Genomic DNA, 24,875 nt, shown 5'->3' with positions numbered 1-24,875 from the left:
CCGTAAGCGCCGTACAATAGGGGGCGATATTCGCCCGTCAGTCATATGCGGCATGAATCCACAGGAAGCGCCGTAACCTTGTGTTGCAGTACTTCTTCCGGTTAAGTATGGCGTCCTCTCTGCTTCGATTCTTTCGTGGAGGGTTTAACACATCCTCTAACAGTAAGTATATAGCAGAAACCTGCTTATTTTAGTTGTTCTGGGGTATATTTTGGAGGGCTCTTTGCATTCATTTATACAGTTACATCATCGTTTGACTTAAAAGGTATACTTTAAAGGCATTTGATCTACTGCCGTCTCGCTTGTCAATTGACCTTCTGCATGATCCCAGCTCTCCTCTGCATATATGAATACGAGGTGGCTATAATTGCAGCATTATAGTTATATTTACAGGATAGTTATGATCGCTTTATGATATATTTTAACCTAACCGGAGTCAATGTTCTACCTTATAGTTGTCAATCGAAGATTGGCGATCGGGCTTGCGAGGTCTGAGACCACAGCAGCGGAGACGAGACGTGAGTATGATGTTAGCATAAATAACCATAAATAACAGCTTACTGTTTATTTAAGTAATGTGTAGTTGCACACAACTGTATATTTATGAGTGCCTACGGATGACGGTCTTTAGAAGTCTTTAACTTAACTTTGTACAAGCATTGGATAATATTAAAATTACTTTGTAGAAGGTGATTGCATTTCAACAGTTCAACAAACGGCTTTTGCATTATCATTTTTGATTTGGATGAAATTTCGCGTGTGAAGTGAGTCACCTATACTTTCCAAAGTTCTGAAGTGTCTTTTATCTTTAAAAAATCTCTGCGATATTGCGCCGTTTCTACAGCTCAGGTAGTAAAAGATGAACATTTAGAGTGGTTATGGCTACATGGCTCAGCTGTAGCTCGTTGGAATGGTGAAATTACACTTGTGCACAAGTCTTTCCGTCCGTGTCAATGTATTAATTCCTTTCATTGTGCATACCGAAACGAAAATAATGTACCTTACGGTACACGACAAATACATGTGCTGTTATGCTCCTAATGCAATTTTATGTGTATGATCATAAAAATCGGCTTGTTAGAGCTTTTCTTTCATAACCAAACGTAGTGTAAAAATGTAGTGGGTGAAATGAATTTTTATCTTAGAAGTAAACTTGCAGTTATGCAAACGTTAAATTTAACCATACCATGGAAATGTGGGATTTCCAACAAGCTATAGTTGACCCATGTAGCTGTAATAGTAAACAATTACAGCTCATAAGAAAGCACTCTGAATGACCATTTTTTGCTACCCTGGGTGTACAAAAGGTGTTATGTTACAAAGGGAATTTTATTAATAAAAAACCTGAGTCCTGGGATGTATGTGGAATTTACAGGCCATATTTCATCAAAATCATGGTGATACAAAAACTTTTTTGAAAATTTATTGAATTTAAATGGAATGGCCCTTATAATAACGGCCCAGCGTGCACTGTCGTCTGACTGATATTTGCTGAAGATTCTTTTCAACGTAGCATGTAATGTCCTTATGCTCATCTTCTCCTCTCTGATTCAGCCACCGTAAGGCCCAAGGATGCTGTCACCCACAAGCAGCTCTCAGCTTTTGGGGAATATATTGCGGAAATTCTACCCAAATATGTGCAACAAGTCCAGGTATAATGTAGTTTAAGAAGACCAATGGTTTATATGTATTGGTTTGCTGAGGTGGAAATGTAGCTGGGCTAAATCGACTGGTGAAAAGAATTAAGATAAGGCATAGTGGGTTTTTTAACATGGTAAATGGACTTTGCATCTTTATTTCTTTGGGTGTGCTTATAATGGAAATATTTACTTCACCTAATTTTGTAATTATTCTAATTTTGGTGAAACTAAACTAAGAATTTCATTTTGTAGATGCTACAAATATGAAAATAAATTGCTTGATTCCATTCTAGCCACCGGACATGACAAGTGCAAAATTCGCTTGTGGTAGTGCAGTAAATCTGCGAAGAGTTAATGAGCAATCAATAAAATTGCAAAGCTTCCTAAGTTTTTGCTCAGAAGTAAATTTACTTTGATCTGCAAATTCAAGTGTGGAATGGGTGGGGTTGACCCCTCAATTTCACAGAAGTGCAGTGGAAGAAGATGTTTTATGTATACACATTTGCATTATTATAACAACGTTTTTTAATAATAAAAAAAAAGATCACTTCTGGGAGAAAATGCATTTGTGCTGTTATGACAAAAAATGACCCATTATACCGCTAATGTGTATCAGTTATGTCAATCCCTGTTTCTAATACATTGCTAGCTAGCATGATTCTCATGTTTCTTGCCACATGTTATTTTCAAAGGCAACACTATTTCCATCAACACCATTCAGGAACTTCCGGCGCCGTCCTGGACGGCAGCCTGTCTGGCGTGCTCTCTGCATTTTGCGTTGCTTTTCTTCTTTCTGTTTACTGTCTTATCTTTATTCCTCTACAATCAATCAATTGATTACTTTTATTAACAGACTCAGGTCCATAGATACACGCACAAAAAAGGACAGATAAATGCGAAAACACATATGAAGAAAATCAATTGACATACAATCATCTCAGCCAATACACCCTCAGTCTATATCTTATCATATTTATCAGCTGAATGAAAATATCGCAGTATACCCGAACTGTCGTGAAATACCATATTATCTGATCATGCCCCTTTTTGCTCTGCTCTGTGAATACACTGGATATTTTTTTTTCACTAGTGTGACCACACCTTTAATAGGTACAGTACTCCTTGGACAAAAGTATTTAATCAGGTACTGAAATACACCTTGTGGTGCAACCTGGGTCACAGGGAGTTTCGGGTCTTACATCAGACACCCTCACCTGGGTGACCCAGCCGAGGGTGATCAGGCCCCGACTTGTGTCCAGGTAGCGCACTACGCCACCTGCTAGTTATTTTACCATCATTGATATAAACACGCAGTAATTTTTACAAGCGATACTTTGTTTTTATTTTAGGTTTATTTTGTCTGGATGATTAAAACTAATATCCTAAGTTGCAGTCCTGTTGATACTTCAGTGTCTTACAAGTCAGAATCATTTTTTTCCAGTCCAAAACATAATTGTCATTATCCCTGAAGTGTGTCTAACGTGAAAAACCTGTCGAGTCGGCCGGCACAGTGTGTGATGGCACGTGCAGTTTTCACATTGCAAGGACTGTGAAAGTCAGTTGGGTTGAGACCAATAAGTTTCACTAAAAGTTTCACTCTGTCATTGGAAACAAAACTTAGCAAGCTTTGCAATTTTAATGATTGCTCATTTTCAACATTACCCGATGTTAAAAATCAGTCTGAAGTTTACTGCTGCTGCTTTTTGCACAAGTTCTGCATGCGCTCTTCAAACCAGTCGTTTTTGTTGCTGCTGTTAGATATTGTGAGAAATTTAACAAAGAAGTGGTGAGGAGCAAAGCTAACAAGGATTAGTTATTAAAAACACATTTGTCTTCCACTGTATGCAGATATTTTGGATTCCGCAGAGATATTGTGCAAACGCAAGTGTCACTGCTTTATGTCTTAGCTCATCTCATCTCACCACCATCAACTTATTTGACTCTAGTTAAATTTACATAGACATAATTTATAGCTATAATTTATTTTGGGTAAATTTTCAATTCCTTTTTAGTTAATAAAAATGACAGTATTTTTAGCGAAAATATCAAATATCAGTGTTTTTTTTTCTGTGCAATTATGTTGAGATAATGGAGATCCAGGTCAGTCAGACTTGTGAGTGAAGTGTTCCCTGCTTCTCAATGTGAAACTGCAGCCTATTTATTTCAAGGTGACGTGTTTCAATGAGCTGGAGGTGATGATTCACCCAGATGGTGTCATCCCAGTGCTGACCTTCTTGCGGGACCACACCAACGCCCAGTTCAAGAACATGGCAGACCTTACTGCTGTTGATGTGCCAACTCGCCAGAATCGCTTTGAGGTACCATGTCCTTCCTCCTTGCTGATGACTTTTTCATGACAAATAGTCACAATTATAATGTACAATATGTCTTGAAGCCTTCTTCATTACTGAATATACTCTGGCCACTTTATTAGGCACACTTAGCTAGTAACAGTAAGGACCCACTTTTGCCTCCAGAACCAGTTATAATAATAATAATAGTAGATACTTTATTGATCCCTGTGGGTATATTCTCTTTATGCCTTCCCTAACTTGCTTTCTGTGGGTGAAAGTAAGCTTGCCGCGAAGGGCAGCCACCCAGGGAGCTGGTGGGTTAAGGGCCTTGCTGAAGGACCTGCAGATGTTGAGGTTGGGCTTGAACCAGCAACCTTCCAATCACAGGCACAGAGGCTTAACCTACTGAGTCAAACACTGGCCCATAGGGTAGAACAGTTGTGCATTCAGTGATGCACTTCTGCGTGCCAAGCTGAGCATTATATTCTCTGGATGGGACTCAGAAGGAACTTGACAGATAACTCAAACCATAATTCAAAAAGTCAATGTTTTCTGTAGCTGCTTGTCTCATTTAGTGTCACGGGGGAGGGGTCTGGAGCCTATGGGCCCAAGGCAAGGAACAACCCATTATGGGGCGCCAACCCATCACAGGGCTTACTCGCACATCATTCACTCACCTGCAGGCATTTTGGTAATTCTACTTCACCTAAACATACTTTTGGACTGTGGGGGTGGGTGGGGGGGGGGAAGCCAGAGTACCTATAGGAAACCCCATGACAACACAGGGAGAACATGCAAACTCCACACCCAAGGAGTCATGGTGGAGGTTCAAACCCAGATCTCCGATGAGTGAGGCACCGGTGCTGACAACTGCACCACCGTGCCGCCCTTAGTCACCATGGAGGTGTCACCTTAACCTCATTGAAGGTCTCTGGGATGTGATAAAGGAGGCTTTATGGAGTTGTTCAACCTACTTGTCAATACAGGATCTCGGTGAGAAATGAATGCAATTCTGGATGAAAATAAAGGGTGAGATGTTGCATAAGCGTGCGGAAACAATGCCATGACAAATGTCCGCCATAATTAAAGCTAAAGGCGGTCTAACGAAAAATTCAAATGACGATTTTTCTTTTTGGCCGGGCAGTGTATGTATTCTTAGCAGTCCAGTAACCGGTCAGTGAAATTTATTGTTGGGGAGTTTAGAGCTGGGCTTTTAATGAGGATGTATTTGAGGGGTGTGGAGAGTGTGTAGGGTAGACTTGGACGGTAATATTTTTAGTATACAAGAAGTCCCCTGGCTAAGAACATCCAACTTGCAGTCGACTGAACTTACAAATGGATTGCCATAAAGCCTGTAGTATTAAAAATTCAAGTTAAATAAAATAGTTCATAATAATGAATGCATACACTACTTTGTAGCGCTCATAATTGTGTGGCTTCAGCAGCTTGTTGCTTTGAGGTACAGTATGTAGCTACTTTTATTAATGGTGTATTATTATTCTTGCAACTTACCCACAAATTCAACATAAAGACAGACTTGGAGAACAGATCTTTTGTTTGTAACCTGGGGACTGTCTGTACTGCGGTATTTCCTTCAGTATTTCCTCACTTGGCAGAATTAATCTTGGGGGAATTTTTAATGGTGTCACTTAGCTGTAGTCCTTGTCAGCACATGAAACAAATAGCACAAATCTGGTGAACCTAGTAATTACATTAAAACAAGTCACACAAAATTGGGCTTTTAATAAATATTATTTGTAGAGTTGGGGAGAGTGTGTAGGGTAGGTTTGGGTGGTATCATAGTAATATTTTTCAGTATACTGTAGCTTTCCAGTAGTCTCCTTCAGCAATATTTATCCTGGTTGGATCCCCCCTCCCCAAATACCTGAAGTGTGGCTGTTTCTGAGATGCTGGAACCACCATGTATGGCACCAACAATCACTTCATGCTCAAAATTTCCTAGATGAGGTATTTTAGTAATTTCTTTGCTTATTGGAGCAGTAAGTGAACCTGCTGACCCTGTTTGGGTGCTGTTTCTCTTCACCGTTTGCATTAACCAGCAGGTGTAGCTAATAAAGACACACAGATGGCCTGTAAAACAAATGGATAGCAAGACTTGCTGCTTAAAAATACTGGTAACTTTAGCAACAATTAGTTTATAAATCTGTTTGCTTGCCTGCCTGGTGTAACTTGAAGTGCTTTTGTGCTGCTTAAATGGGCACAGATTGTGTACAACCTCCTATCGCTGCGCTACAACTCCCGCATCCGTGTGAAGACCTACACAGATGAGCTGACTCCTGTGGACTCATCTGTCTCCGTTCACCAGGCTGCCAACTGGTATGAGCGTGAGGTAAGAGTTCAGCTTCTTATCGGACAGCGCACAAAAATGTTGCTGGAGTTAGAGCACTGTAGTCTTAATGTAATATCCAGACAGGCATTAATATGTGTAGTTTTATTTTGTTTAATTTGTTACTGATTAATGTATATAGCTAGCAGAGTTAGTTAATATGCCAGTGTTAATGACAACTGGTGTTTTGAATTGTAGGAAGTTATTAGACCCAGCTCTGCTTTTTTTACATTAAATTTTTTGATCATTCAGATGTCATCGATGATGATTCAGTGAAGGGTTCAGTGGCATCTTGGTCCTTGATATTTCTGTTACAAGAAAGTCTCAAATCAGGAAGTCCACTCGTAGTGAGAAAATAGAAGTGACCCATCTGTGTGATTGTTCTTCAGGTGTGGGACATGTACGGGGTTTTCTTTGCAAACCATCCAGACTTGAGAAGGATCCTCACTGATTACGGGTTTGAAGGGCATCCCTTCAGAAAGGATTTCCCCCTGTCAGGATACGTGGAAGTGAGTCAAGCATATGGTCCTGATATATCTCTGCCAATATTAGCCCATGTGGGTGGAAGTCATGTGCAGTGTATTTTGAAGAGTAAGAAGTACCTTATAGGATAATTGACAGAAACTTGATGAAAGCATAATACGTTGTTAATAAGAATGAAGCTGTACTAACGCTGTGTGATACCATACCATTTGGACGGTATTGAGTAGATGTCTACATGTTGCCAAGGTTCAGGGCTAGCACCATAGGTTCCTTGTTAGCAGGGTGTCAACTTCTGTCTGCAGTATGTGGTTGACCTTCTAGTCCGCCAACTCTTGAACCCCGCTACCCCTGCCCCCCCCGCTACCCCTGCCCCCCCCGCTACCCCTGCCCCCCCCCGCTACCCCTGCATCCAATCCCCAAGTAGGCTGATCGCAGATGTTGACTGCCTCGGGTGCCACCTTCCTGCAGGTGCGGTACGATGATGAGGTGAAACGTGTCGTGGCAGAGCCTGTGGAGCTGTCCCAGGAGTTCCGGAAGTTCGACCTGAACAGTCCCTGGGAGGTGTTCCCAGCTTATCGCCAGGACGTGGACACTGGCAAGCTGGAGGCTGGAGATAACAAACCGGAAAGCAAATGATTCTGTTTGACTGCCGTTCTCAACTTTAACGTCAAACCATAAAAAAAGGGTACATGGTTCTCCCTGCTATCTATGTAAATAAAGTGGATAATATGAAAGTGTCTGTTTCTTTAATGAAAGAATCTGTAGAAATGTTAATTGGTTGCATAGTGTGAATAAAAACATTTTAAAGTTCTCTCCATTCATATATAGACTGAAGCCCAGTGGTTTACAGGAGGTTAAGATGTGTTAATTTGGCATCACATCTACCTGAAATGTGGGTTATATGAAGACCATTTAGAATGATTGCATTTTCCTTGTGTCATTTGTTCGGGCCCCTTTAACGTTTTTGTGTGTAATAACTGCTTTAACAGAACCTTGCGTCTTTTCATGCTTTAATCTGAGTCACGGAAAAATGTGTGGTATTTTTACTGGGAAGCTCCGAAGGACTTGGCGAAGTAAGTGAAAGGGAGGCTGGGGGAGCGCAGGCACGGCGGGGCTTGGGTGTTTCTGCATAGCTTGCCGCAGAATGTGGGTGAAGACGCTGCTCCTGCTTTGCGCGTGGGTCTCCTTCAGTGTCTGTGGGATTGTTGGCCCTCAGAAGAACACAGGTGAGGTTTTTTAATGGCTGCAAATTGTGGATATCCCCAGCAGGCATTTAACTGTGCAACAGATGTGCGATATTGTTTAAAACTCTCAAAATTTTTGTCTGGACATAATTTACTTGTGACTTACGATGCTTAACTGTACAATAAATATAAATTTTGTTCTTATTATGACATTTTTAACTTTTAAGCATGATTTTTTTTTCTCAGTTTAAATGGTTTCCTGATAGACTATAAGTAGCTTATAGACTACACAAAATATTTACAGAATGATAAACTAAAGGCTGTTAAAGTGTACTGTAAGACAATTATATGGCATTTCTTGCAGTTCAGATGTATTGTGCTATTTTTGATTTTTTTTTAAACCCTGCTTTATCAGTATTTGTGCAAGAAGTTACATGTGTAGGGCTAACTTAACATGCTTATATTGTATGGTGCCATGCAGGACCACTGGCCACTGACTTAAGTCAAAAACCTAGTAAGAACTATATAGATATGCTTTCTTATAAAAGAGTCGTTTGGTTTATATAAAGCTAAATTATATAAAGCTCGACTCTTTGCATATTAGCCCACGTCAGTGTGCCTTTATTGTGCATTTGTCACATGACTCTTTCTTACAGATGTCCCAACAATCCTGCATGGAGGTGTTGCTTCCCAGAGCTTTACCAAATCAGGCCATGATGCCGCCTTGGTCTATGAGGTATTTTAAAACCCCTCCCCCTTTCTGTGCAGTAGCCAGGAACAATTCCATTTCTAAACTGGTTTTATTTTAGACTTCTTCCTTAGTCCTTAATTTTCCATTTCAGTATATTAGAAGATGCTTATGGAGGTGCTCTGAGAAAAGCCTTTTTGAGAATGAGCTTTGCCTAGGTGTAATTCAGATCACCTGCCTCGTACAGTTCAGTTGGCATTTGCTTATTTAAATAATTTGAAATATATTCAAAAACTCAATTATAAATTAAAAAAAATATTGCACTGAATTAATTTAATCACAAGTGTAACTTTTTGCCTTTGTCAAATTTATTATTTTTTTATTGCATATATTCTCACTTTTTGATAAAGAAAAAGCAATTCAGTCATGCTTTTTGTCATGCTGTACAGGAATCATTTTCAGTATAACTGCGCAGTGAACCCAGAGTTGCTGCATGTCTGTTTTAGCAGGGGGAACCAAATATGCTGGATTTCAGGAAATAATGTTTCCAACTAACATTTGCGCAAAGATGGCTGAAAGTCATTCAGATACATAATTGCATGTGCATAAACTAATATTATCAGTATTGGCGTCCAAAGTTGCTGCATTTATGTTTGTGCAGGGAAAACCAAATATCCTGCATTTCAGAAAATAATGTTTCCTTCTTACATTTGCACAAAGTATCGAGATGGCTGAAAGTCATTCAGATACATAATTACATGTGCATAAACTACTGTTGTTAGTGTTGAGGTTCAGAGTTGCTGTGTGCCTATTTAGCAGGGGGAGTCTATATTTTAGGTTTAAGGTGATAATGTTTCCCCCTTCAGATCTATACACAAACATATTATTGATGGCTGAAAAAGTGATTCAGCTACACATTTCCATCCATCAATAAAAATTTTGCACACCACTTATTTCCATTTATTTCATAAACTGCTGATTTTTTTATCCTTGTTAAGTGCTGGAACGTTGAGTGAAGAACTATAAGTGAAAATATAAGTTGAATAAAACAAAATTCCTTTATAAGATGGAAAAAGTACGTAACAGTGCATGTCTGACATCCTATTAACTGGTTGTGTGGTGATGGCATAGTGAAATTCTATTATTTAGTGAATTTTAGTAAATGTTAAGTGAGTAACATTCAAAGGTCATGTACACCAGGGGGCAGTGCAAGAAAATCATCTTGATCGGCTCCTGTGTTTCCAGTCTCACTTGTTTGTGTGAGGTTGTGACATGAAATGTTGCACACTCTCTGGCACAAACACTAAGTCACTTTTCATAACCACTTGCACTAATAATCTGTTATTTTATTATCTGTTATAGTAATCTGTTACTTTGTTTGATTTATTTTGAGCCAGTTGCTCCTCGAGGTCACAAACCTTGACCATTAGTGAGTCCACTAACACATCGCAGATGAAGTCCGACTGGACGCAAACATCTTGCAAACACAACACTGAGCTGGCCCCATAATTACCTAACTCACTATGACCCTGTCCTTTACTCCTAGCCCAGTATATTCATATAGCGTATTTTACTTTTAGTTGATTTAATTATCGTATAGTTAATACAATAATGTGCCAAGTACAATAAAACACTAAATTAACACTTGCATTAAAACTGAACTTTTTAAATTATCCTATAGGGTCAGAGATAACAACCTTTGAAATTAAACTTTTAAAATAACCAAATTATCAATTACTTACCAGGGAACTTCCTACTAAACCACGTTTAAGTAAAGTAAAGCGAATTTCGGCTATGCTATCTGAGAAAAATGTAACTGAGTGTGCAGGATTGGTGTGTCCTCTGAGGAGATACAGTTGTTATACCTACTCAAGGACAAGACACTATAGCTTCTACACCAGACCCTCACAGGCATCTTAAGGGTGAAGAGGTTATCCCAGTTGTACGTCTGGTGACCAGGCATGGACCAAGATGTGGAAAGAGAGGCTCAGCTTTGTGAGGAAAGTCAGGTACATCACAAGGCTCCTGCAGCTGCTTCTTTACACCCCTGGGAGTGGCTGTAGACACCATATTGCTGAATACATATGGAATACGTTGGCCCCTTTCTTGGAACATTGATTTTGATCCTTGTGGATGCACATTCAAAATGTATGGACATCTATCCCATGAACACAGCAACTTCGCAAGCGACAATAGAGAAACTCATACAAAGCTTTGGTGTATTTGGTCTACTGCAAATATTAATGTCTGATCATGGGACTTCCTTCACAAGCACAGAGTTTGAGTCATTTATGAAGAGGAATGGTATTCAACACTAGAGACTGGATGAGAGTTCTGCAGGGAGGGGTGGTCCAAGATAGATGAGTCATGTCCTGGGCACGAGTACACTAGCGGATTTCACAATGTTACAGCCTACACTCACTTGAGGCCCATTTTGAAATTTATTACCTGTTTATTTCTGGAATTTTCTAGTCTTTTAGACCATCAAACTGTAGAAAACTGAAACCACAGCTACTGAAATCGCAGATACAGGAGTCCCACTGTATTCAGCAATATCAGGCTAAATTCAATCACCTACAAAAGCAGGCAGTTTCATTTTGGCAGGAGGATCCACTAGACTAATAATGCCATTGTTCACTAGCAGATAACTAAAGGTAACATGTAGTAAGTCAGTGTTGATTATCATAAAAATACTGGGGGATGAACATCTCCAAACCCCCCCCCCATTTCCTTCCATCCATCCATCCATAATGAATATTAATTAACCATTAGCCAAAATCTACAGTCAGACAAATGTTGAGATTACTTATACAGTAGTATTCCTACCATTTTCAATGATTGAAACTACATTAAACATATTACCATGTACGGCACACGGCACAATGTGCATAGAGCAGGGATGAGCAACTGCCACATTAAGCCCCTTTTACCCCCTTTTTTACAGCCTGCAATGCACAAATATTAAATGTATATTTTATAAATTAACAAAATAAAAACATTCTGAATAAATACTAGCACATCATACTGCATGACTACTAGGAGGAGCTGGGAACTGTTACCAGGAGAAATGTAAAACACTACAGGTGAGCAAAATATCCGGTTGAAATGAGAATTCATCCTGAATAATACATTTTTTCTGAAGCCGACTGCCATCCGATAACTGATGAATAGACAGAGCCCAACCCTACTTAGACAGCTCCTGTCCTCAGCATGGTTCCTATTGTGATTAGAAGAAGTATGCCTTTATTGTTACTGTACATGGTAGTACAGCAAAATTAAGATGCAACTCTAAAATAGTGCATAATAAAACATAAATAAATACACATATACATCCTTAAAAAGTTCACATATAACACATGCTATAAAAATGATGACGATTACGTCTCAAAGTACAGAGAAAATGCAGAATAAGGTGCTGAAATAAAGTACTATTTAGAAAGAGGTATTCTTGAGACTTTATCTATGTTTGTGAACATAGGTAACTGCATATGGAAAAAAGTATTTGTGAATCTGTTACTTCTGGATTTGATGGCATGATAACGTCTGCCAGAAGGTAACGACTTTGGTTATGTCGAGATCAAAAATAAGTCGTGATCTCAAGATAACGAAAAGAAAAAAAAAAGTTTATGCATGTCCTCTACAGACTTCCTACAGTCCTACAGTTTATGTACAGTCCTGCTACAACATAACTAATGATTTACTGAAAAATCTGTCATTTTGGCCCTCATTAGTCGAGAAGTAGTCAGCTGTAGTCACCATAGGCTGAGCATGCACGCAGCACAAATACAATGGATTATAGTCTGTGGAGGGGTGTTTTAATGTGAGAGGGGCATATAGAGCTCTTGAAGGAACAAACAGGCGCGCTTCATTCTGTTAGAAAATATTTCATTAAAAGCGATACAATTATGAAATATAATAAGCATTGATAAGTAGTCCAAAGCAATACAAAATTAGGAAATATCATAAGCATTGGTAAGTAGTCCTTCTAATGATTAAAATGCATCAGCAGCTGCAAAGCTATTCACACTCAGACGTGCTATCATCACCCACCTTCACACACAGACCGGGGAGCCCCTTTCAGTACTGGAAGAAGACCAACACGTGAGTCCTGAGAAGTGCCGGGCGATGCGAGCTCTATTCCACGACTGAACTCCGGTCAGTGCTGAGTTCTCCCGCTTCTTTTATACTAAATTAAGAAAGTGACTGTATGCGTGTGGGCAGGGAATGGGCTGGCCAGGCTCACCCCTCCCCTCAAGCAATGCGCTCTCAGTTTTCCAATTCTCATCTAAGTGGAGTGAAACGGCCTGCAGCTACAGAGCATACCTAAGTAACACTTTTTCTTTTAATTTCTAGAAAAATAAGGCAAGCATCCTTGGGAAATGTTCTCTCTTCTTCCCCAAAACCAAGATAAGTGTCTTAGGATGAGATAAGCGTTCCGCAAAACAAGTTATTTGTGAAAAACATGTTATATAAGTGATCAGTGAAAAATTAATGTTTTTATAAGTGATCAGTGAAAAAATGTTTGTGCAGTTCGACCTTGGCACAATAATATTATGGGTGAATCATGGACAACGTATTTGAATCTCGGGATGATTAGTCAATACACGATCAGAATCAATCAATACCTCAATCACCACATATGTATGTCTGCTAGGTGGAGTTGGAGTTACTCCACCGAACCGTGAGTAATGGAGCCAAACAATCACAGCTTCCCAAATCATTACAGTAACAGGAGGACAATGAACATTTTTTTAAATTCTATGCTATGTGGATGACGTGACCAATTACGTAGCTGTGAGTTTGTTTTAATACAGAGGAGGACTGAAAGCAACATGGCTACAGATATCCTACAAAAAGTAAATGTAAGTGAATTTAACCTTGCTGTATAGTTTTATGATAATTTGTCAAATATGTTGTGTAGAAGTGCAAAGAGTTTCTTTTAGATTTGAAAACCAGTTTGACCAATTCACTGAACTGAGCTGATTTGAAAGATGGACTTGTTTATGAATTGGACATCAATATCATTCACTTGGATAGCTGTTTTTACATTCAAGTAGTGTGTCTTCGCGTTGCATATCGCGTTGCATGTCGTTCTTTTCTTTGCTTCTGAAAACTGTGACTCTGTTGTATTGGACTTGGGTACTAATACATAAATCGTATTAGAAAAGATTTGCGGTGTAATATCATGCATTTGGGCAGGACTGTCTGTATTACATTACAAAATAAATTTATTAAATAAATAAATTATATTAAAAATTGTTGCAGTACAATTTTATATTGCTTGCATGTGCTGGGCCAATATTGGAATGGCTAATCAGTCAGCAGACCTGCCTGGCCCTATCATAACTGTCAATAAATGGCTCAACTGAAGACTTGAGTTGCCCATCCCTGACAGAGTGAACCATTCATGTAAAATATTCCATCCATCATTTTAAATCAAATTGGAGTGATCTACTTATGTGTCAACTAATCGTACATTTTTTCCATGCCGGTTCTCTCTCCTTTGCTGCAGCTGCAGTGTTACTTCTTTATTACAAGAAATTCATGTTCAGAATATGCCAACGTTAATATTCCTATTTCCAGCTGCAGAAAGCAAGGATCTGCATACTCTTTGGCGAAATATTCCGTGGTGAATGCTTTTTCCTGCAATCCACTGATGATGGCTTTTGGTTAGTCCATGAAACCACACTTCAGGGAGCATTAACATACCTTCTCATGTCCTTCTCATCCAACATCAGTGCCTGACCTCACAAATGCTCTCCTGAAAGAATGGTCAAAACTTCCCATAAACACACTCCTAAACCTTGTGGACAGCCTTCCCAGAAGAGTTGAAGCTATTACAGCTGCAAAGGGTGGGCGGGCCAACTCCATATTAAAGCCTATGTATTAAGATTGGGATGTCATTAAAGTTCATGTGTGTGTAAAGGCAGGTGTCCCAATACCATTGTCAATATAATGTATTCAGATTTGAGTAAACTCAATCCCCAAAGTCATAATCAGCATTTCTGGAACCAATTATTATGTTGTTTCTGGCTCATTCAAGTTGTAGTTAAGGCTTCCATTATATGTAAATATTTTGGATAGAGACGATAACAAAAGCAAGTGCTTTGTCGACACAGCTTTGTGTCATTGGTATAACACACAGCAGTACCAACAACTTATTTAACTGACTCAATTGGTAGGTAATAAGTTCTGTTTAGCTATTTTTTATTTGAAGTAAATTTCTTGAGTCTTTTTTTCATTTAGTGAATTTTTCCCAATATCATTCAGCACTACTTCCCATTAAATGCACATAAAAGATTAGAAAAGCGGTATTGGGATTGTTTTTGGTGATTCCAGTGTTGGTATTGGGTCAAATCAGATCGAAAAGAACATCAGTGGTATTACCCATACCTAATAGACAAAATGAAATCGAACACATCTTTGAAAACAATGCAATAGCACCACCTTGTTCATTCTATGTCACACCACAGCACTAGAAGGTGTAGAACATTTTCAATGAAGCAGACCCACATGCAGGACACAATAAAACATATTATGGCAACTGTACAAGTCATTTTAATAAAGATGACAGTTCTTTCAAAATGGACATTGCTCGCATTATTAACAACTAGCAGCAGCACAGATAGGGAAGTCAACAATTTACATAATATGGATACATACTAATGCAACACACACATTCCATTGCAAACATTATACAGTTATGATATTTACTATTACCATAAATGCACAATTTAAAAATAGGCCTCATGATCAATTTTGTAATCGTTTTTTTGGATTTTTGTTCGCATTTTTGGACACTCAGGGGAAGCAAGGAGCTGAACTGTCAACTGATAAAGATGCCAGATAGGCCTGGTTTACCCAAACGCATAGTAAGGGTGTGCTGCGAGTCTGGCAGAGGCCCTATCTTTGAGATCTTCAACTTGTATCTCTGGAAGAACTTCTTTTCATCCTGAGGGAGGCTGGAGACATTGAACCTAAATGGATAATATTTTGAACCTCCATTGCTGAGGTGGCTGTGTGGAACTGTGGCTTTAATGTTGTTGGTGCCTGTTACGGTGGCAATCCCAGAACCCAGTGGTGGACACTAGCAGTAAAGGGAGCTCTCAGGCTGAAGAAGGAAGCTTTCCAAGCGTAGATAGTTTGTGGGACTTGTGAAACAGTTGACAGCACACTCTACATGCTGCATCTTAACGCAAAAAAAGTGGGAGACTGTGTGCGGGGAGGAGCGGAGCATGTGAGGTGGTAGTGTGGGTGGAATGGCAGAGCTGTTACTATGGCTGTTTGGTCTAAAAAACCAGCCCTCAACCCTGCAACCGATCTGTGTGGTGTGGTGGTCGTTGTCCTTTCACATACCCCACACTCAGGTGACGAGCCTCCGGAAGTCGGGAGTGTGGTGATAAATCTCCTTTGACCAGCTCCAAGGTAATCATCACAAAGCGTAATGTGCAGTAAATGAGTAGGTGTAGTTTCAAAGTTACATGTGACAACTAGGACATGTAAAAAAAAAAAAAAAACTAGAACACTTTAATTGGCTTTCATATTTCCAGTTGATCAATCCAGTACTTGTAGAAATTGTATAGTTTGCTGAGTGTGTGAAAAGCACAGATTAGATGGGCATAATAGTGGAAAATTTGTAATTGCCCATATTATATTAGTAAAAATTTAAAACCTAAATGTAATTTTTAAGTCTCCAGTCCATCAGATTCCCAGAATGCGCTGAGATCTGGGGTTGTCAAGCTACCAAGCCTGTTTTATTTTGATGATTATCCATCCTGCTTCCAAATGCTTATGTTGTACAGCAGGGCCTGGAGCCTATCCACCCTGGCCCAGATGCTCGCACACACAATGGGTAATATTAGTGATGCCATTTGGACTGCTGGAGGAAGCCCACATGACACAGAGAAAACATGCAAACTCCACAGACACACACACAGATTATGTATCTATATCCTTGTGGGGACTCCCCTACCCTGCCTTTACTTTAATCATAGTAAACGAGTAACCAAACAAAATACAAGACTTCTGACATTTTTAGTTTTTTGATTGCATTCTTAGATTTTAATGAAATTCAGTTTTCCCTTTTTGGGACTGAAAAAATGTCCCCACAAGGTCAAAATAACAGGTTTCTACCTATTGTGAGAGGCATCTGTCATGACTCAGGGAGACACAGAGTGAGGAAATACGAACTGGAGTCCAGAATCAGGGAACACAGGGTTTATTAGGAAGACAATCCTAATACAGGACATCGAAGCACATGCAACGTCAATGACTGGACTGGGGAAACATACTTAAACGTGGACTAATTAACATTAACACACGACAGGGAACAGCACGGACACACAGAACAGGCACAAAGAGACCAACTTGGACAACAAACGACAACAAACGGGAACAAACACAGGGGGCACAAAGGGGACCAGAAGGCACAGAGGGATGGGAAGCAAACACAGGGGGCGCGAAGGGTGGGGGGAAAAGGGGAGCCGGAGTGAACTCCGGCAGGCGAGGGGCGGAAGCCGCAGGGGCCGCAGGCGACTGTGAGGCTGGAGCTGAAGGGATCCTCGGCGAGCGTGAGGGAGGAGCAGAAGGGAACGTTGAAGGGGGCAAGGAGGAAGGCGGAGGGACCAACGGAGGAAGTAAGGAGGAAGATGAAGGGGACACTGGTGGAGGGGAAGAGGGAATAGCAGCTGCGGCAGGCAAAGGCGCAGCCACCACCGGCTAAGGCGTAAGCGACTGATGAGTCGGAGATGGGGGACCTGCAGGCGATCACCGAGCCACATCCAGGGAGACCGAAGGCCAATCAGGGTGCAGGGTGCGCGGGACCTGACCCCGGCACGGGTGTCCTCTCCCCTTCTGGGAGATGGCGAGGTGGGGGCCTGGCCGGGATCTGCCATGCAGGGACGCTGGTGACATGGGAGTCTCTGGGGATGACAGGGTAATCCCCAAGGGGTCCCATTCAAGCTCCTTTTCCATCTCCACTAAGGGAGGAGGAGCAATGGTCCGACAGTCGGGGACCTCTTCGGGGACAGGGGCATGGGAGTAGAGTCCAAGGGATCTGGGATGTCCTTGGGGATGGAATCCGGAGGCAGAGCAGGAACTGGAACCATGGAGGGCGGTGCAGGAACCACAGACATAGGAAAAACAGGGGGCGAAGCAGAAACTGGATCCACGGGTGGCAGAGCAGGAACTGCCGGCACAGGAAACTCGGCGGGTGCTGCAGGAACCGCCGGCACAGGAACTGCTGGGGCCGTGACGTCGGCCACCGGGACTGGAACCGCTGGGGCTGGGGCGTCGGCTGCCGGGACTGGAACCGCTGGGGCTGGGGCGTCGGCTGCCGGGACTGGAACTGCTGGGGCCGTGACGTCGGCCACCGGGACTGGAACCGCTGGGGCTGGGGCGTCGGCTGCCGGGACTGGAACCGCTGGGGTCGGAGCACCGGGCGGTGGCGCCGCATCATCCGCCGGCGCAGGAACTGTTAGCTCAGGAGCAGTGGGGGGCGCAGCAGGAACCACTGTTGGGGATCGTGCCTTGACAGCGGGCGTTGGTATGAATGAAGTATTTTTAATATCAGCAGTTAATCGGATGAATAATGGTGATAAGATATCCCAAAAATGCTTGTAAAATTCTGCTGGTAGTCCATCGGGTCCAGGTGATTCGTTATTAGGCATGTTTTGGAGTGCTTTGAAGAGTTCTTCAACTGTAATTGGTTGATCTAACAAGTTTGATTGTTCCATAGATAGTGAAAGGAAATAGACAGAGTTAAGAAAGTAGTCTATTTCAGATTGAGTGGGTTGAGAATACAAGTCACTGTAGAATTGTTTAAAAATGTTGTTTATATCATGAGGATCCTGGGTCGTAAAAGCCTGTGGGGTCAAGAATGGATGGGATAACTGATTTATCTTTCTTATGTTGTAGCATATTTGCTAAAAATTTTCCTACCTTATTGCTGAAGTGGAATTTGTCATATTTGAGTTGCTGGATGCAGAACTGTGTTTTCATTTGTATTATACTGTCCAATTGTCTTTGTAAATGTTTTAATTCAGTTTGTACATCATCTGAGGAATTGTGAAAAAGTTGGTTCGTCAGATGTTTGATTTTCTGTTCTAATGTATAGTCCAATTTCTGTTGCTGCTTTTTCTTGTATGAAGAATATGATATGATTATACCTCTAATGACGGTCTTACCTGTTTCCCAGAGTATAGATGGGGAGATCTCTGGAGAGTAGTTCATTTCCAGAAAGGAAGACCACTCTCTTCTAATTAATGTAGTGAAATCTTCGTCCTCTAGGAGTGACGTGTTTAGGCGCCACCTAGTAGAAGGTTTGCAGCCTGACTGAAAGGATACGGATGAAGAGACAGATGCATGGTCACTAATAACAATAACCCACAACTTTACAAATAACACACCGTAACTACAGCTGCTGATGCTGCTGTACGTGCCGTTTTATATCTACTATGCTTGTTCATTAATGTGTCAGTGCATGTTCTGACCACGCATGCTTTCTGCCTTCTTTTCCACATATCCAGATGGTGCTTGGGGTGGGCACCATCTGAGCTGGAGTCCTGCTTCAGTCCCATGGAGGGGTGACATTGTGGATGTGACCTATGAACTGTAACATCGTGGGTGCAGACTTCAATTTTCCACCCTAGACAGGCTGGTGTGGAGAACTGACTCATTGATCAACTTTGGCATTAACCTTGACCACAGTTTTTACCTTGCTTATAGCAAGCAAGCGCACTCTTTCATTTCCAATAATGTTAGCATGCCCAGGGGGGCTGGGCAGCCAGTTGACCTTGGACCCAGAGAGGTTCTTTTTTCTCCCTTCTTGTGAGTTTTTCCTTCCTCACCTCTGTTGTCATCTGACTAGCTTTCTTGCATTTCTTTGTCTCTCTTTTTCCCTGTTTTTGTATTATTCTGTCTTAAAGATGTGGCAATGTATGACACTCATGTAAAGCACCTTGGGGCAACTCTGTTGTGAAAATAAATTGAATATTATTTATTTATTAATTAATTAACCACAAACTAAGTCTTAGTTACATACTGATCTCATGTAATTCATCATTGACATGACACAACATGAGTTGTGACGCATGTTTTATTTCAAGCAGTTACTATATTTACTATATCTATTACACCTAGACTACTGAAAGAGCTATGAAGGAACAAGTCATGAATAACACAAGTTATTCAAATTCTGATCTCATATCTGTTTATCATTAATGCATCATGGTGAATCTTCCATCCAAAGCAGTTACTATATTTGTTACTAGATATGTCAGTTATGTAAACCATTGTGAACTACAGAAGGAACTACTAAGGATCTACTGAAGGGACCGTAAAGTATTCACCTCAGCTTGTATTTTGGATTAAACTGCAGTTTAGTAAACTGATTTGACATTGTGGATTGGAAAAAAACCCTTTCTGTTCCTGTTAGGGTTGAGTTAGTTCTCTGAATGGGCTTTGTTTTCTTTGAATAAACTTTAAAAAGAGGAGTTTTGCATGTGTACTCAGACTGCTGAATACAAGGCACAGAAATTGAGTAAATGCAATGTCTCTGCTCTTCAATCAGTTTCTTCTGGGCGGGCTGGACATCAATTCAGACAACAACATCTCACTGATGGATGAGGAGCTGGCATCCATGCGTCAGGGCAGGGCCTTCACAGCTCACCTCAATGACCACGTGCCGAAGACTCTCGTTGCCATGGAGAAGCTTCTGGCCTTGTCATCAACCCAGGAGAAGAGCCTGCATCCTCTACGTTTTGAGATTTTCATCCTGGGAGCAGTCTACTCCGCATACCAGATGAAGAGGCAAACAAGTGAGCAGGATCAGCAGGCTTGGGGTGGGGTCTTGGCCCGCCTAGCTAATGCCGCCCTCAGTGACCTGCGTTCTAACGCCATCTCCAATTAAATATAGTTAACACCACTTAATTCCTGTATAGCATAGAAGATCTCCAAAACTAAACTGCTTCTACTTCACTATCAGTTATGCAAATACATCTGATGACATAGTCAGCCGTATCTATGCTGTATTCTGATGTAAAATTTAGCATCTAAAATATCTGGTATAAGATTTAGCATCTAAAACATCTAAATTATAATTTACTTTCAGCTGTTCCTATTTGCAGTTACTTTCTGTCATCTGCTCTTAACTGTAAGCTAATTATTCATTGCTTTCCATGATATTTTTTTCCCATTTCAGTGTCAATAAGGCTTTCAGAACAATTAAAATGTCATGTGTACACGATAGCTTATTTAAGCATAAATTTAAACATAATAAGCTTTAATTCTAGAATCAGCCATACAAACATTCAGAGATGATGTGTCTGGTGTGTGATAGACACATTTTTAACTATACAGGTAGTTTTTACATAATATTTATAGCATATATATTTAAATATCATCTTCTAAAATAGTTGGGAATGATGCTAGGGAGTATATACAGCATTTGCAGAGTCAGTATTTGCACAAGTGAATATCAATTATTCTCTGTAAAATGATCAGACTATCAGCATGTTTTGGTTTTAATATCAATTTATTACATTTGCAAATAACAGGCAATTTTCACTAAAGCGTACATTTTAAACATAAACTTTGGCAGTTTGAAAGTATTAGACTGTACACAAGAGGATCCATGATCCAGTGTTAAATAAAAATCTTTTATTTTCTTCTTTTGTCAGATGTGCATATACCCACGAATAACAGCATAAATGACTCAAGTATCACCAACGTATAACAAAATCCTTACGCCTGCAATTAAATGTGTTTCACATGTTACAGTGTTTACAATGAAATACTCTCTTGCATTATACAAGCCCAAATGTGTTAGCATGCAGATAATGAGCAATGCACCTGCAATACATCTAAGTTGTTCGTAGATAAAGTATTGTCTTCTAATTGTAGGCCTTGTTCATGTTATTCTAGACAATTTATATTCATTGCAGTAGGACCATATAAATGCATGTAATATTATCCTTAAGGATTCAGAACTTCCATTTAAATCTAATGTACTTGACAGGAAAACTGATGATAACCATTTAACAGTTTTTGACAATTGACAACTATATACAAAAAAATAGTATGGTACCTGGTAACTTCCAATACATTTCAAATGACGGAGAATAGTACACAAGCATCAAATGAAGACATTGTGTTATTGTCGGGTTTTGAATGAGGTGAAACACATCTAAAACCATTTGTTTTTATCTGACACAGTTATGATGTTGGTTTGATGACAAAGAGGTGATTCGGGTTCTTCAGTGCCAATATCTTTTTTAGTGTATAAAAATCAAATTCCAAAGTGACTTTAAAATCTGGGAAAATCAGCACACACTGCACATTAAACACCTTGCAGTGTATTCAAATCAAAATTCTATGTGGAATGTTGGGTGAAAATGAAAATAGCGAGGACTTTATGTATTATTCCTTTTACTCCACAGTTAGTCTTATGGATAATTCATGGGAAAATTCATTCCAGACCAAGGAAGCAGCATGACCTGTGTAGCAAAATGATAAGGACCTCGTAAGTGTAAGAAAAAGAGCAATGAAGAACTTTAAAAATAGGCATTTATGCCCAAAAAAGAGAAGAAAAAACTGAATTAACGAAGTTCAAGCAGGTTTATATCTTCTTTTCAGGCTTCCTGGTCAACTGTGGTCTGTGCCTGGGAAGCTCAGGATAGACCAGGAAGCCTGTAAAGGTTATATATTTCCCATGGTTGCTATAGGCACCGTAGCCATCATGCTGATGGCTGAAGAGCCAGATGGTATCTTCACGCTGCAGTGTTAACATCAGGCTTTGACTCTGCAGGGCCTTCTTGCCATCACTATCATTGTAGATCATCGCTTGCACCTCCAAGTGGTTCTTCATCAGTTTAACAGACATGATCTTGTGGGGTAACTTTCCAATGTTGAAAGAAAAGTAGTAGGTTCCCGGAACGCGGCAGGTGAAAATGCCACTGGAGACATTGAAGTCCTCACCAATGTTGACAAAATCAGTGTCAAAAATGATGGGTATGTGCTTGGCGATGTCCGTATCCTGACCTACGATGCTCTGAGTGCGGGCTACTGAGAAAGCTGAACGAGGGTCCTCTTCCTCATGCTCCTCATCTTCACCTTCTTCTTCTTCAGCTTTCTGAATGGTCTGATCCGATTGCATGTCATCGGCAAATCCGTGATGGTGGCCCACTTCTTTCTCATAACTGTGGATAGTATCTTGTTGTCTGGTCTTCTGATAGGGATAGGTGTCTGGGTAGATTAGGTAGCCATTGAAGGTGGTGTAGTGACCCGTGTTGCTGTAGATGGCGTATTTGGGGTCCCCATGCAACCGGAGCCAGACTGTGTCACCAAAGTCCAGCTGCAGCATGGCACTCTGGCTCTGCACCTTCCGCTCCTCACCATAGTTCTCATCATAAATAATCACCTGCACCTCATTCTTGTTCTTCATGAGCATCACCGACAGGTCTTTGTGGGGGAACTTGCCCACCGTGAAGGAGAAGTAGTATGCACCAGGAATGCGGCAGCGAAAAATGCCAATTTTGGGGTCAAAGTCATGGCCTATATTGACATAAGCTTTGTCAAAGGTCACCACCATCTTGGGCCCCCCTTCCATGCTGCTGGTCCGAGCCACAGAAAAGGCTGATCGCTGCTCCACTGCATTGTCTGGGGTGTGGGCTGATGCCCACTCACAGATCCCGTGACACAATAAGCCCATCAGGAAAAAAGCTGTCATTTTTTCTGCAAAAGAGAAAAATTAGGCCATTATTAAGCATCTCTTAAATGACATAAAGTAGCTACATTAATCACATTTGCAACAGGCGCACTCATCTTTTTATCTAGTAAAACAATAATATTTCTGTAACACAAACATCACTTTATGGAAAACATTATTGAACAGGGTGTAAATGATAATTAGGAATTTTCATATTTTAAGTGTTTGCCACTGACAATACATAAGCTATCGCACTGAAACAATTTAAACAACATTTAGAGTTAAGCTGGCCTTAGCCTTGTACTTGTGACGAAACTGATGGAATCATCATTCTTTTGGCAATGCGTCATTGTATGACACATATTCTGTGTGTCAGGGTCCCTAATAATTTAATAAACTAAACTTTTTTAGTTTATTCTGATCTCATCCACTGTCCACGATTGGCTGACATTACATGATGCCACACAATTGGTCAACACGGATAATTATGCAGTTTCTGGCATGCTTTGCACCGCACCAATCTATAAAAATGGTAAATTAATATGTGTATTCTTGCATTCCTTATAATAGTAAATGTTGGAGCCATGTAATGTTTGCTGTTGAATGCATGTCTTTCGTTAGTATAATTTACAGTGTCATGTAAATTTTTGGCTTCCCTGTCTGTGTGGCTGCTAGTGTTAAACTAATAGAGGCTGTTAATGAAGAGGGTAATTTTCATTTTAAAATGACTCATGCACTCGCCACAATATGTTTATTTTTGCACTGTATCTGGGTCTGCTGCATGGAAAACATTCTGCGCCCTCTAGGGTTGTGCCATGACACAGAACGAACAACGTGGCAGATTTGTTTTAAGTATGTGGCGGTTTGTTCTCTCCAGTGTGTTTGATTTCTTCTTGTCCAGACATTGTTTGAAGTATATGGCCAACTTTATGGTTTTTAATCAGACAGACACCATGGGATTACAGTCCATGTCACTCATTGGCTGATACTGACTTTGCAGTGTCATAATTACATAATAGGAATCCATTAAAAGAAGAGACAGAACTATCATACACAGGCTCTCTCCTTGCCGCGGGTAACACTACGATTGAATGGATATGGGGGGAGGAACACAATCTCATCAGGTAACTGAGATGCTTTCTGTCATTGGTTGCGTTTTTTTATTTTTAGGAGACCTCCTGAGAGTGCATGACCTGTTTCTCTCATAATGTATCTCAGGAGAAGGCATCTAAGATTGTCTGCCAACCATGGCAGAAAGCAGCTAAGGGTCAAAGTAATGCCATGCCCTGTTGATGGTTCCAGTTCCTAACAGCTTGACATGGCTTTTAGAGGTCTGAGAAACCAAATGGTGTCAGTGTTATGGTCAGGGTCAATTTTATACAATTAGAATATCCATGTAGAATGTGTTTTATAGCATAATGTCAGTGTTTGAGCTTTGAAATCAGTGTCAAAGTGAATTATTTGAGATTACCGGGCTAACAAGCTAACTAGTCTGACTGGACAATGGGGAAGTGAAAGGTTGGATATTCATATAG

At 40.5% G+C, this 24,875-nt stretch overlaps 3 protein-coding genes across 4 annotated transcripts in view; 2 read left to right on the top strand and 1 right to left on the bottom strand.

The window, feature by feature from the left end:
- The first annotated feature begins 51 nt into the window (after nucleotides 1-51).
- Nucleotides 52-7,498, top strand: ndufs3 (NADH:ubiquinone oxidoreductase core subunit S3). The gene is made up of 7 exons (XM_023817212.2): nucleotides 52-162; nucleotides 456-518; nucleotides 1,555-1,652; nucleotides 3,809-3,958; nucleotides 6,159-6,284; nucleotides 6,671-6,790; nucleotides 7,233-7,498. Exons 1-7 carry the CDS (start codon nucleotides 108-110, stop codon nucleotides 7,398-7,400), a joined length of 780 nt encoding a protein of 259 aa, XP_023672980.1. The 5' UTR covers nucleotides 52-107; the 3' UTR covers nucleotides 7,401-7,498.
- Nucleotides 7,499-7,722: 224 nt separating this feature from the next.
- LOC111846727 (protein FAM180A) lies at nucleotides 7,723-21,301 on the top strand. The gene is made up of 3 exons (XM_023817213.2): nucleotides 7,723-7,990; nucleotides 8,605-8,684; nucleotides 20,206-21,301. Exons 1-3 carry the CDS (start codon nucleotides 7,909-7,911, stop codon nucleotides 20,542-20,544), a joined length of 501 nt encoding a protein of 166 aa, XP_023672981.1. The 5' UTR covers nucleotides 7,723-7,908; the 3' UTR covers nucleotides 20,545-21,301.
- c1qtnf4 (C1q and TNF related 4) overlaps nucleotides 21,150-24,875 on the bottom strand; it is an 18,709-nt gene continuing 14,983 nt past the window's right edge. For both annotated transcript variants that reach the window (XM_023817210.2, XM_023817211.2), the window contains one exon: nucleotides 21,150-23,366. In XM_023817210.2, coding sequence (XP_023672978.2) covers nucleotides 22,252-23,366 — 1,115 coding nt within the window. In that variant the 3' untranslated portion in view covers nucleotides 21,150-22,251. The remainder of the gene's footprint in view (nucleotides 23,367-24,875) is intronic.

Source organism: Paramormyrops kingsleyae, chromosome 13, assembly GCF_048594095.1.
Source record: "Paramormyrops kingsleyae isolate MSU_618 chromosome 13, PKINGS_0.4, whole genome shotgun sequence".
Lineage (NCBI taxonomy): Eukaryota > Metazoa > Chordata > Actinopteri > Osteoglossiformes > Mormyridae > Paramormyrops > Paramormyrops kingsleyae.
The sequence above is the reverse complement of the archived record's forward strand: the minus strand, read 5'-3'. Positions and strand labels throughout refer to the sequence as shown.

Bases quoted from the DNA above. Each gene is read 5' to 3' on its own strand.
- LOC111846727 (XM_023817213.2), top strand. From the start codon at position 7,909: ATGTGGGTGAAGACGCTGCTCCTGCTTTGCGCGTGGGTCTCCTTCAGT. The intron at 7,991-8,604 runs GTGAGGTTTTTT...TCTTTCTTACAG, and splicing joins TGGCCCTCAGAAGAACACAG to ATGTCCCAACAATCCTGCAT. The intron at 8,685-20,205 runs GTATTTTAAAAC...CTCTTCAATCAG, and splicing joins ATGCCGCCTTGGTCTATGAG to TTTCTTCTGGGCGGGCTGGA.
- ndufs3 (XM_023817212.2), top strand. From the start codon at position 108: ATGGCGTCCTCTCTGCTTCGATTCTTTCGTGGAGGGTTTAACACATCC. The intron at 1,653-3,808 runs GTATAATGTAGT...ATTTATTTCAAG, and splicing joins AATATGTGCAACAAGTCCAG to GTGACGTGTTTCAATGAGCT. The intron at 6,791-7,232 runs GTGAGTCAAGCA...ACCTTCCTGCAG, and splicing joins CCCTGTCAGGATACGTGGAA to GTGCGGTACGATGATGAGGT.